This window comes from Chaetodon auriga, chromosome 21 (genome assembly GCF_051107435.1).
Source record: "Chaetodon auriga isolate fChaAug3 chromosome 21, fChaAug3.hap1, whole genome shotgun sequence".
In the NCBI taxonomy this organism is placed as follows: Eukaryota; Metazoa; Chordata; class Actinopteri; order Chaetodontiformes; family Chaetodontidae; genus Chaetodon; species Chaetodon auriga.
In genome coordinates this window covers 1,511,809-1,525,000 of record NC_135094.1, presented here as the reverse complement: position 1 = coordinate 1,525,000, position 13,192 = coordinate 1,511,809, and the positions used below count along the sequence as shown (strand labels likewise).

Sequence of the window (13,192 nt, the reverse complement as noted above, 5' to 3'; positions counted from 1 at the left end):
TGTGTGTGCGTGGGTGTGTTGTGGATACACATTTAGATTAACCATTGTGTATGACGTTGCCGTGGCATTTGCCAAACGACAACTCTCGGCAGCAGTGACGCACTGAAGTCAAACTGGTGTTCAGACGCGGCGTCAGCGCGTGTGAGCGTGAGGAAGAGCAGCGTCATCTGTGCAGACTCAGTCCAAAGAACGTTTGGTTCACGACGCAGCAGAGGGTGGGATGAACTCATGAGAGGACGAGCTCATGTGAATGCAGTCGAAGACAAAATGTTAGAGCAAATATTTTTACATTCATGACTCAAACACACCGAAGCAGAGAAGGCGGACGGGGGGGGGGGCTTTGAGCTGCACGGCTGAGCTGCACGGCTTTGAGCTGCAAGCTAACATGCTAACGATGACAATGCTAACACAGTTATAATGTGATAAAACACAAAGCACAGCTGAGGCTGATGGGAAAGTCACAAATCAAAGTGTTGGACAAATGAAAATTGGGACATTTTGATCGAAAAGGTGAAAAGTCAGAGGATCAAAGTTATGAGAGTTGATCCTCGGGGACCCGCTGGTGGAGCGACATCTCCACCCTGAGCCACGAACATGGCTAGAAAATTCAAAACGCTGTTCGTCATGTTTGCCTGAGACCGTGTAGGAAGCTCTAGGACAATGGTGGACCTTGTTTGTAGCTGCTGTGTGAGCAGTTGTACTGACTGACTTCTCGTCTGATGGCTGGTTTTCAGTTGCAGGATCAGAGCTGGCCACCGGACCAGCAGGCAGCATCATGGCGTCAGCAGTAATAAATCCATGACACACACGTTGCTCACGCTGTCTCTCAGCTCAGGATGGAAGCAGCTTCCTGATGCCACGTAGAGCAGGAGGCACGGCTGCACGTCCTCTGTCCTCCTCGCCGTCTGCACGTGGACGGGAGGACGGCGCCACGTGTTGACGCGGGAGTGTCTTCACAAAGTGACATGAAGCAACATGGATGCTCTTTTGGTGAATCACTGCGAGGGAGACAGATGAAGAGGAGGAAGACAGGGCAGGGATGACAGCTGAATGTGTGTGTGAGTGTGTTTCTCCGTCAGTGTGTGTGTGTGTGTGTGTGTGTGTGTGTGCTTGCTGGTCAGTCTGGCTGCTCTCCACCTTCCTGCTTAGGTGTTGATGAAACTCAGCGTGGGCTCAGGACAGACTCGGCTCCTGTCAGTTCAGCAGCACAACAGACTTTAAATCAAGGGAACATATTGAGTCGAGTGCGTTCTGTGTTACTGTCACAACAAGGCAGGAGTCTCTGCACGTATCACTGACACCACTTAGACAACCAGGGAGCATTTTCATGAAAAACTGTGGGAAAATGTGCACAAACGCTCTTTTTCAAAAGTGGATTTTGGTTGCAGCAAAGACGTATTCAACGACACGATACCAGCGTCCCAGAGTTCCTTAATGTCTCTCTGCTCACTGTTGATGTTTATCTTTGAGAGAAGCCTGAAGACATTCATATTTTAGGAAACCAAATATTCAAATATTCATGGAGATGCAGAGCGGAGACATTTCTATTCAAATTCTTGGACCTGCTCAACCCTGCAGACTCTTCGGCAGGTCAGTCAGAACAAACACACCCGGTAACATGATCCAAAGCTTCAGGACGTCATTTTAAATTCTAATCCAGATCCTCGGGTTACCAACAATGTGAAATTCAGACTGCAGGAAAATGTGTGTGAAGCTATTAAGTGAAGTTGAAGTGTAGTGATGCAAATATCACGTCTGCAGCTCCAACCCTCCAACAAAACATCAGGACTCAGAGCTGACAGCCATGCTCGCAGGCCTGGAGCTAAATGCTAACACGCTAACGCGCTCACAGTGCTGATGCTTAGCAGGTATGACGTTGACCTTGTTCCCAGCGTTAGTGCAGCATGTTAGCATGCTAACATTTGGAAATTAGCACTAAATTCTGAAAAGCCACAAAAACCCTCTGAGGACCATGAATGTCTCAAGTTTCATGGTGATCCATCTGGAGCAGAACGGAGGAAGATCAACTGGCTGACATTTCACTGTGCCGCAGTGCCCGATGTTAAACTGTGAACGTGTGAAGTCCAAAGCATCAAGAGCCAGACAAATCTGCAATGACCCGCATGACATCACTGTGATGTCATCGGGGTTATCTTGGCAAAGCCTTTGAGTTTTGACAAGAGGACCTGCGTTACAAAGTGGGAGCGAGGAGCGAGACGGTAGTGGATGTCTACCAGGCAGACGGGGTGTAACAGAAGATATCCAGTTGAATTATGGGAAATGTAGGAGCAAGGCTTTTGAAGCTTTATCCATTCAGGGGAGTAAACACAGATGTGCTCACATCTGCTGGCACTTGATCAGGACATAGAGTCACATCACCACAGACCAATCCAAACCGCCTTCATCATCGTTTCCCTCCTGCTGCTGCCTCTAACCTGCAGGGCTGCTCCGTGTCCACACGCTGGGAGGACGTGAAAGCACCAATCAAACGGCACCTTTCCAACGGCGTTCCTTGGAACACCTGGGGTTTTCCAGGAAGAGTCCAAGAAGCTGTGCGACGACTTTAAAGCCTGAAGCTCTGCACCGACTCGTGTTTAATTAGTTCACCTTCATCAGAAACATTTAGCGCTTCCAGCCGCCTCCTTTCCTTTCTGTTGGCGGCGGCCTCTGATAAAAGGCTGTGACAAATGAGGGAGTTAATTCAGGCTCTGCTTATTCAAGTTATAGATATTATCACCCAGAGGATTTAATGGCTGGCTGCCGGGCTGATCCACGGCTGCGATTAGGGAAGTTCAGAGCAGGAGCTGCGTCTCAGAGAGAGGAAAAGATCGTCCTCCATCATCTCACTTCATCAAAGAGGTGAGTCTTTATGTCTGACACCGCGTCCCTCAAACAGGCGCAGTCATAGTTTCTCCTCATTGGCTGTCTCTTTATGGTCCACTGGTGAGACCTTTGACCAGTTTGACTCAGTCAGCGGTGGATTATCGATGGATTCATTAGTGAAGATGCAGCTACAGCCTGCTGTTTGTTACTGAATGCATGAGCTCCGTCCAGCTTCACCTCTGCACAGAGCCGACAGACGTGACTGCACTTTGTCTCTGATCACGTCCTCGTTTGGACAAAAGCTTCAAAGTCTTTCTCTGGATTCCACGACAGTCTCCAGTTTCCCCATAACAGGAAGAGGATCACACATCTGCAGTCTGAACGAGAATGTTCTCACCAAAGCAGGGCCGAAGGTCGCCGTCACTAAAGGCCCGCAGTCTGGAATTATTGAACCTGCTCACACACCTGCAGGTGAGGCTGGAGCTGATTGGCTGAGTGGACAGGACCTCTGACAGTCTCAGTCAGCAAACTGTAGTGTTTCTAAAAGAGGTTTACGTCTTTATTAAGGAGCTGACAAGAGACCACAGCGTCCTCACCGGCCTTAACAGTTCATCTTCATCATGCTGACAGAGGAGAGGAGAGGAGAGGAGAGGAGAGGAGAGGAGAGGAGAGGAGAGGAGAGGTTAGGAAAGGAGGAAACGAAAGGAGGAGAGAGGAGCTCAGTCGAAAAGAGAAAAAAGAAAGGAAAGGAAGGATTAGAGGAGAAGAGGAAAAGAGAGGGGAGGAGAAAAAAGGAAAGGAGGTCATGATAAAGGAGAGGAAAGGAGGATAAAAAAGTAATGGAAACAGAGGGAGGAGAAGTTGAAGACAGAGTGGAGAGGAAACATAATTCAACCTCGTCCAAACATGGCGGAGCAGCAAACAACGAGCGGCTGAATGAACACAGAGCGCTGGACGGACACCATGACTCCGTCCCCAGCGATCTGTCCCCTCTGTCCTCTGTCTTTCTCCTCACTCATTCATGCGTGATGCTCTCGGCCAGCCTTCAACTCATCCCTCCATCCTCTCCTCCTCCTCCTCCTCCTCCTCCTCCTCCTCCTCTCACGATGACTCCCAGCCTCAGATCCTTCACCTCCTTCTGTTCACTGTCTAAAAACTGTGCTGAGCTCGGTCTTTGTTCGGGCTCCGCCGCTCCTCGTCCCCTTTCAGCGGATCCTCGACTCCGGCCGTGAAAGATTAGGAGTGTTACATAAGTTTCCTGTTGGATCTCTCAGCAGCTCGCTCTCGTTCTCTCCATCTTTGTTTCTCACAGTCGGATTTGTCCTCCGTCTCCTCTCTTTCCCTTCGCCTGCTCTTTGCTGTTAACCAGCGGAGGCCCGTTCAGCTGACGGCCTCAGGTTTGAATCCTAAAACAGCAAAGTGGAGCAAACTCCTCTTAATGGTGCCTTGGTGTGATTAGCAGCAGCAGCTCGGGAGCCTCTTGGATAACTGAGTGATGCGAGAGATTAATGTTTCAGCCAGCAGTTACGAAAAGTTCAACTTAATTACTGAGAAATCAGACTTTTCCATCGTTTGATCTGACCAATAACGGAGCCCATCAGCCGTTCGCTCAGCTGCTGCTATGGCACAAAAATCCACCCTGAGGTGAGAAGCAGTAGCCTGGAAAAACATTAAATATGATTGCTATCCTATGCTATGATTGGTCGACTGTTCCTCTGACCAGTGGAAAGAGCGGTTGGCGTGCAGGCCTCAGACGATTCACACATTTCTGTTCACTTCCACAGAATCTCAAACTCAGGCGGTTTCTTCCAGAAATGCTTCTGTCATTACTCCTTTACATCCACATGCTTTTATCTTTGACTTTTCATCGTCATTTTCAGAGGAATGAAACATGGAAAACTGAGATTTTCATCAGATCTCATGACCACATTACGGCCACATCGAGTCTCCACCCCTGCACCACCCAGAATCAGCTTTAAAGCTTCCTGCAGCTGCCATGCAACACAAACACCACGCTAACACAATGCTAACACAACGCTAACACAATGCTAACACCATGCTAAAGCCACGTTTAGCCTGTCATAGACCTAAGAGGAGGCTCCTTCAGTTCAGTCTAAGATGCCGTAAATGTAAATGTCGTCATGTCCTGCAGCTGACGCAGGCTCTGTCTCCCTCTCTGCGTCTCTGCTGTCTCAGTGAGACAACGAAGACAGACGTGAGTGGAGATGTTCTTCCTGTCGCTGCTGAGGAGCACAGTGAGACAGCAGTAATCTGGGTTATGTGGGCCGCTGCGTTACATAATCACACAGTCTTTATCACAACAATCTGAGCTGCTATTAAGATTCACACCACGTTTAAAACCACGTTAACACGTCGACTTCCACACAGACGCACAGAGGAAGAGCGAAGAGGTGCCCTCGTTCAGGCTTCAGTCACGTCGGTCACGTGTCCTCTTGTTCAGACGAGCAGCCGCTGAGCAGCGTTACATAACCGGCTTTGATTATTACTAATTAGCACGAAGGGGAACTCAATTAAACACGAGTATCTCACACAGGAAGACGCCTGCTGTCACCAGCAGTGTTTCTGTGCTGCTGCAGGCTGGAGCTTCTTATTTCAGACCACCTTCGGCCACGTCGCTGGATGTTTGTCAGTTTTCTGATTCGCTCATCATGAAGTCACAGATCTGTGACTGAGAAGTGTCACGCAAAGAGATTTCTCGCTGTGATTTCTTTTTTAAATGTCTGTCCGTTCAAATCAAAAGACGCCACAGAGGGTCTGCACAGATCTGAACAAACTAGACCCTGACGTTCATCAAATGGATGCTAAAACGAGAAATGGACCCAAACCTGGATGAACTCCTGAGCCAGAAGGCTGATCCGCCATATTTAAAACAGAAAAACCCAGCGTGGGGAATTTAATCACAGACTCAGTAACAACGTACAACGAACGTACCAGAGGGCTTTTCTCCAGGAGAAGATGCCTTCAGGAACATCTCTGAAGGCTCAGGAGAAGATGCCTGCAGGAACATCTCTGAAGGCTTTTCTCCAGGAGAAGATGCCTTCAAGAACATCTCTGAAGGCTTTTCTCCGGGAGAAGATGCCTTCAGGAACATCTCTGAAGGCTCAGGAGAAGATGCCTTCAGGAACATCTCTGAAGGCTTTTCTCCAGGAGAAGATGCCTTCAGGAACATCTCTGAAGGCTCAGGAGAAGATGCCTTCAGGAACATCTCTGAAGGCTTTTCTCCGGGAGAAGATGCCTTCAGGAACATCTCTTTGGCTCTTCTCCAGACGAGTGGTCGAATCAGTGAATTGTTTCAGCTCTAATGATGAGTTGATTGAACACCTGACCTAAAGAACTGTGTAAACACACTGGGTGCAGCGTTAAACCGGAGTCACATTCCTTGTGTGCGCTCACACTCTGACTGTCAAACAGCTCAGAGGTCATTGGGTGTCCTGGTTCACGGAGGGCAGATTAAAACCAATGACCTGCTGTAGGAATCACGTCCTCAGGTGTGCTCCTCTGTGGTTTCTGTCCGTCTCAAACTTTAAAAATGAGCCTGATTTCCATCTTAACTTCAGTGTAAGTTTGTGAAAACTCTTTTCTGGTTGTTTTAGTCCTTTGATGAAGTCGGCCAGTCAGTCTCATGTGCTTCTTTAATCCGTCTCCTCACTGGTCCCCCTCCTGCTGCTCGGCCTCCCCGTCCTCAGCTGCAGAGAGGATCTTAGCGAGCACGGGACCGCGGTCACAAAATCCACAGACCTTTAAGTTCCCTCAGAGACGAGCCGTGGCCTTTCCGAAACCCACACAGAAGCTGCTTTTTACTGTCCTGTTACCGTTCAGGGTCTGAGTGCAGACACGATCCCACACGTCCCAAGACACAGAAGTATGCGTGAATATTTCAGAAAACTGCAGATGAACATCATCTGCTCGACGGCCTCAGCTCCAACATCTGAAAGTCTGCACAGTCGAGGCTCACAAAGCGGTTTTTATTCTCTTATTGACGTACGAAGGGACGAACGTTTAGCGTGAATTAGTAACTGTATATAAACATTGTGAGGCGACGTCGTCCTGCTGCGTGTAGGACTCCACCCTCCCAGAAAACAGCTGGTTAAACCTCAGCAGCTAATGGAATGAGAAGCGCAGCATTATTGTTATTTATTGTCATTAAAAACTGATGTGGGGAAATAAAAGTAGTTGAGTGAAACAGGACTCAGTGCCACCACTGACCCACTTGGCTGTGATGCACATTTCTCTGGAGTCTGAAGGAGATTTAAGAAACAGCAGCATCGTGAGCAGCAAAGAGCTGCTGCCCTTTACTGTGTCCCGTATTCACAAACACAGCTGAACAGCAGCGAAGACAACAAGAGCAGGAAGTGCAGATTCTGCTCGTTCTGTGGATCCGGTGGGATGTTTTATGACCCGAGAACCTCGAGAATCGACCGAAGCGGCGACAGAAGAGAAGAATAGAAAGAAATGCAGCGCAGAGCCGAGCCCATCAATTCAGAAGTTGTTGTTGTCGTGTCGACCGCAGCCACAGCTCAACAATGGAGACAGGTCAGAAAGAAAGAGCCAAGAAAAACAAAGCTGCCGGGCTTTTCCACAACACGCCACGGCTCCGTCGCTCTGAAGACAAGCAGCGTCTGAGGACGCCGGTTTGAGCGCTGATGAGACGTGCGACGCTGACGAGGCCTCGCTTTCCACTGCTTCCCCTTTAAGGAGCTCTATTCTTTCAGATTTTTACCATCAGGTGGGATAAATCTCTTCCAACAAGACACCAGAGTCCAATCTGAAGCCTTCAGATAAAAAGCATTTCAACGTCCAAACGACCAAAATGATTAGAACTGCCAGAAACTAAAATGTGCAAGTTAAAATCTTAATAATCTTATATTAATAATTCTAATCTGGGAGTTGAAGAGACAAAGTTTGGACATCAGTCAAAGGTTGGGTGCTTCCCATCATGCATTTCACCTCCTCCTGTGTTTCCTAGTTTAAAGCTGTTCAGTGATGAGCTGCAGTCAACTCCAGTAACCATGATTCAATGCACCTGATGAAGGCAGTGCGACCTGTGGAAACGCTGCTGCACACACACTCAATGGCCTCACTCCAGAAGACTGACACACACTCCAAAAGACTGACACACACTCCAGAAGACTGACACACACTCCAGAAGACTGACACACACTCCAGAAGAGCAGCACAGTGAACAGGTGGGACGAGAGGCTGGTCGTCACAGTGAGGAGGAGGTTATAAAACATCAGCCACAGGAGGCGAAACGAGTCGACGTGGCGTTTACATCCCAGCTTTGAATCTGAGGACGCTAACGTTTCGCGGCTGCGTGGACCAAACACACAAGTTCACGCCTCCACGCAGCATTCAGGAGCAGTTTGCTTACAGGGTCAAAGGTCACTTCCATGGTAAGTCAACGCTGGTCTGTCTGACGGAGGGTGTGTCCTCTTCACCCTCCTCTTCGTCAACAGATTCAGCTCCATCGAGGATTTCTCATCTTTAGAAATCAGATGTGTGGAAAGTTTGTGAAAGGAGGAAAATGAGGCTTAAAATAGTTAAAAGCATTATCTTCCACTCGCAGATCGTCGCTGTAAGCCACCAACAGCGACGAGGTCAAAGGTCAGAGCCACTGCTCTGCCCTGCCGCAGCATCCATCAAAGCAGATCCAGGCTTGAGTGATGGTGTCAGAACATTATCCTCAGCATCATGTGGAGCAGCGTGTCACAGCGTACAGATACAGACAGCAGAGCTTGTTCGCAGCACAGAGGAATGCAGAGATTCAGGGCTGTAAACAGAAGCAGCAGCCGGGAGCCAATCAGGGCCGGGCTCGCAACCAAAACCACCCGAAACAACCGCGGACCGTAACCAGCTGCTATAAAAACCTGGCAGGGTCGCCAGCAAGCAGGCCGGCACACAGGGAGGAAATAACAGCAGCTCCAGACGGAGGACGGAGTTCATGCTCTGACACAGGTCACAAAGAGAAGACGACAACAACGACAACAACAACAACAACAACGACAACAACAACAACGACAACAACGACAACAACAACAACGACAACAACAACGACAACAACAACGACAACAACGACAACAACGACAACGACAACAACGACAACAACAACGACAACAACGACAACAACGACAACGACAACATCGACAACAACAACAACAACGACAACATCGACAACGACAACGACAACAACGACAACAACAACAACGACAACAACGACAACAACAACAACAACGACAACAACAACGAAAACAACAACGACAACAACAACATCGACGACACGGTCATTTTCAGCACAGACAACACAAAGACAGCAAAGAGCTGATCAACAGCACGATGTGGAGAGTATGAGGACACGGTCAGGAGGGGAGGGGAGGGAGAGAGAGAGAAGGGGGAGGAGGGAGGGGGGACAGGAGAGAGAGAGGGGAGAGAGGAGGGGAGGGAGAGAGACCTTTGTGTTCCACTGAGAGAGAGAGCGGCACTCACGCGTTGCAGTAGGGTTTCTTGTCGTATCCTTTGTAGTTCTTCATGTTCAGGGTCATCTTGCAAACTTCACAGTGGAAACATCCTTTATGCCAGTTCTGGAGACCACACACACACACACACACGCACACACACATGCACACACGCACACGCACGCACACACACACACACACACACACACACAGAGTCATGTATGAATACTGAGACTTGTTCTCATGTTTCAGAAAGTTATTTTCAGACTTTTGACTAAAATAATCTCATCTCAGTGTTTGGTTAGCCGATGGAATTTGCTCGGTTGCCATGGAGATGGTTTGGTTGTTATCATGTGACCACGGAGTGTTGGTCACATGATAACAACTTAACCGTCTCCATGGCAACTGAACGGCGTCCTGAGACGACACCGAGTGAGCTTCTGTCAAACAATGGTTCCAGGCCAAGAGCGCCGCTTTCGTGTCCTCTGCTCTGCACCTCTCACAACACACCTGTCAATCAAACAGCAGGGGCGGGACTGTCCGCCGTGGGTTTCCTGTTGATGCAGTTTGACAGCTAGCGTTTAGAGAGAAGCCAATGAAAACCTCTCATGCACTAAATATAAACACAGCTGCAGGCGGCATGAAGACTGACAGGCAGTCAGCTCGCTGCTCGCTCAGGTCGCCCTCCATCTGCTCCGCATCGGGATTATTCAAATCCTCCGAGAGCGAACTGGTACTAACTGACACGTCTGACTTGTTAATGTGGTCACGTGCCTCCTGCATCGATGCTGAGCTTAACTGCTTTGGAAGAACACGACGAATGAGAAGCGCAGTGAGTGACGGACAGGTGTGACAGGTGTGACTCAGGTGAAGGTGTTCAGCTCACGAGTTCATCGTAGAAACGTCAACGGTTTCCACAAACTTCAAAGTGCTCGTGTGTTGTTCACGATTTCTATGAATGCTGAAGCTCAAACTCCTGCAGGCAAGAATTTCAACACACATTTTAACCTTAACGCGACTTTTAACCGTGTTCTGTCACTGGAAGCGAACACAGTGACGCTTCACGATTTAAATAAAGTTTGAATGAATGAAAACCAGCGTCAGCTTGTTTCTGCTGCCCCCAAGTGGCCAAAAAGTCAGTTATTGGAGGTTAAACCAAAGCTTGTTGACTGTGGAACGTCTCAGCCATCGTTCAGAGACGACAGGAATCCAAACATCCCGTTCACGTCAAAGCTGTGATGAAGATTCACGCACCTGCAAAAGCTCCTAAAACCTCACGTGACGTTTGACTTCCTGTGCTGCAATAAGAGCAGCAGCAGTGCAGAGCGAACACTTCTCCTCCCACACAGAGCAGAAAACGTAACAAATATGCAGAAATACAGCCTCCTGTCAGCTTCTATTCCCGCCTGAAATGTGGGCGTCTCTCGTGTCTCTGTTTGCAGGGACACCTGGTCCTGAAGGCCCTGATGAGACGAGCTTTAGTGAAGGACGGACGACAGAATGATTTTTCTCTCCTGCCCTCTGTGTTTCTCTCTCTCTGCTCACTTCTTTGTCTTTGCCAGCCTCCTCGCCTCCACATCGCTGCCTCTCACACTGTTTCACTCAGTGTCACGTCAGCTTTCACTGAAGGTTCCTACAAACTGGGTCCAGCTGATTTCAGGATGCTGACAGATGAAGCTGGAGGCTCGTTCACTGTCCAGCTCAGTGAAACGGGACTCTTTTATTATGAGCGGTGGGAGCTGATACGATGTGCAGCGCCTACATGCTGCTGTGTCATCTGACGCCTCGTAGGACAGACAGTGAACGCATGAGACTGCTGAGGAGAAATTAATAATTCATCACCATTATGCAACAGACTGTTACACAAAAATCAACACTCACTTCAGAGCTCAGGCTTCAAAAGGCAAAGACGAGCCTTAAACATCTCTGTTATCATCATGGAATCATCACTGGTGCTCTTCTACCACTGCTGTGAAGGTCTTCAAGCATTACATAAAACTGATTCAGAGTATTTCTACATAAATACTACTGCAAATACAGGGCCAGAAACATGACAGCTGAGCACAAACAGGAAAGAAAATCCTCGTTAAATGTGACAAAGTCATCACAAGCTGTGACTCTTCAGAGGCTGATGGAGGAACATCAAAGGAACATTTGGTGAGCTGGATAATGAGATGAGATGTTCGCAGTGAGCTCAGTGAAGCTCACACTCCACACATCCAGCCTGAAGTCTGCTGCACCTCAGTCATGATCAGAGGCTCAAAACTGGTCTGAAGGACAATCACATACATTCAATGAAGGGATCAGAGGGCAGGAAGTCACCAGATGACAACTTTAATCAATCACACACTTTCCTCTGTTCAGCGATGAAGGATTTAACATTTCTGTTTGTCTTCTGACATTTCAGGAGGAGGAAATGATTGTTAACTGAATGTCAGAGCAGTTCTGCTGTCAGCACAACTCACTGACATTTAAAAGCAGAAATATGTGTGAAAAAGCAGACGTTCATCAATCAATCGGTTGATCGCTCGATCATCAGACCCTTTCGGGTTAACTTTCATCTCCACCGTGTTGCTTTGAGTCAGTCTGACTCACTGATGTGTTCATCATCTCAAAGTGTTTTCCTTCCACCTGCGTCCCTTAAACTTCTCACACCTTTGATCACCTCCACTTCGATGCTGTTAATCACACTGCAGACTGAAAACACCTGAGTGATCCTGGATCTCCTTCCTGTCCGCAGACAAAGTGCTCACCTTGTCCAGGCAGCTGACTTTCTCCGTCGGGTAGACGATCTTCCCGCAGCGGGCGCACTGAGGGTTCATCCTCCAGACCTCCTCGGTGCTCTCCGGCAGCTTCGGTCCACTTGTTCCACAGACAGACAGTTAATGTTGTCCCGGCCGAGAGTCCCGCAGGTCCCGGCTGAGCCCCCTTCCACCGGCGGCGCAGTGAACTGAGTGAAGCGGCTGAAACGTGCGGCTGCGCTCCGGCTCCCAGCGGCTCAGCGTCCGGTCTGAAAGCTGCCCGATGCTGCGCCGGGACCAGAGCTCCATCCGCGACAAGCTGGCGGGAGTTAGCCAGGCGGAAACCGGAAGTCAGCGAGAACAAAACAGGAAGCGGGCCTTTACCGTCCCTTCAAAATAAAGAACACATAACAGAAAATGACAGAAATGGCATAAAAATGATCAGGAACTATTTCATGAATCGATTGTTTAAATTAAACAAAACGTTAAACATTTGAGGCTTCCAGATCCTCAAATGTACGAAATTGAGAATCTTCCATGAATTATTTTTGGGTGATTGTAAAATGAAAATAATACAACGAATAATATGAAAATAGAATGAAAATAATTATCAGTCGCAGCCCTACTTACTGTGACCACTACCACAACCAGCAACAACAATAATGATATGGTCATTACTGTTATTTTTCTCAGGTATTCAATGAATTGTTTGATGTGAAAAAAAGCCAGAAAGTGCTGAAAAAGTCGTGCTGTTCTCCAATTCAAAGGCAGAGTTTCACAGTGAGATCCCCAAATACAAACCCTCAATCCAGCAGACTGAACGTGTTCAACGTCCTCCACCACCAACATGAGACTCATGTCACAGTAATAAATAACATCACTGCTTCACTGCTCACACGCAGTGCAAAGATGAACGAACCGAAGCTGTAAAATCTCTTTTTTAAAGTGTTGATCTGTTTCTGTGCTCCTCTGTGTGAAAATATGGAATATAAAGAAACATCTTCAACATGACAGGCAGACAGAAGACATCTGTCAGATCAAGAAAATACCTTTGAAGAGCCAATCAGCTGCTGGAAAACAGCCAAAATTCAAAAGTCGTCTGAAAATATCTTCAGTTGAATTTTGTCAAAATATCAGACTTTCAGTCATAAACGT

General features: G+C 48.2%; 1 protein-coding gene across 1 annotated transcript in view; it reads right to left on the bottom strand.

Annotated features, from left to right (window-relative positions):
* Positions 1-12,346, bottom strand: part of LOC143339691 (LIM zinc-binding domain-containing Nebulette-like) — a 64,708-nt gene extending 52,362 nt beyond the window's left edge. The window contains 4 exon segments of the mRNA XM_076761070.1: positions 9,328-9,422; positions 12,050-12,133; positions 12,135-12,266; positions 12,269-12,346. Coding sequence (XP_076617185.1) covers positions 9,328-9,422; positions 12,050-12,133; positions 12,135-12,266; positions 12,269-12,346 — 389 coding nt within the window.
* Between the last annotated feature and the right edge of the window lie 846 nt (positions 12,347-13,192).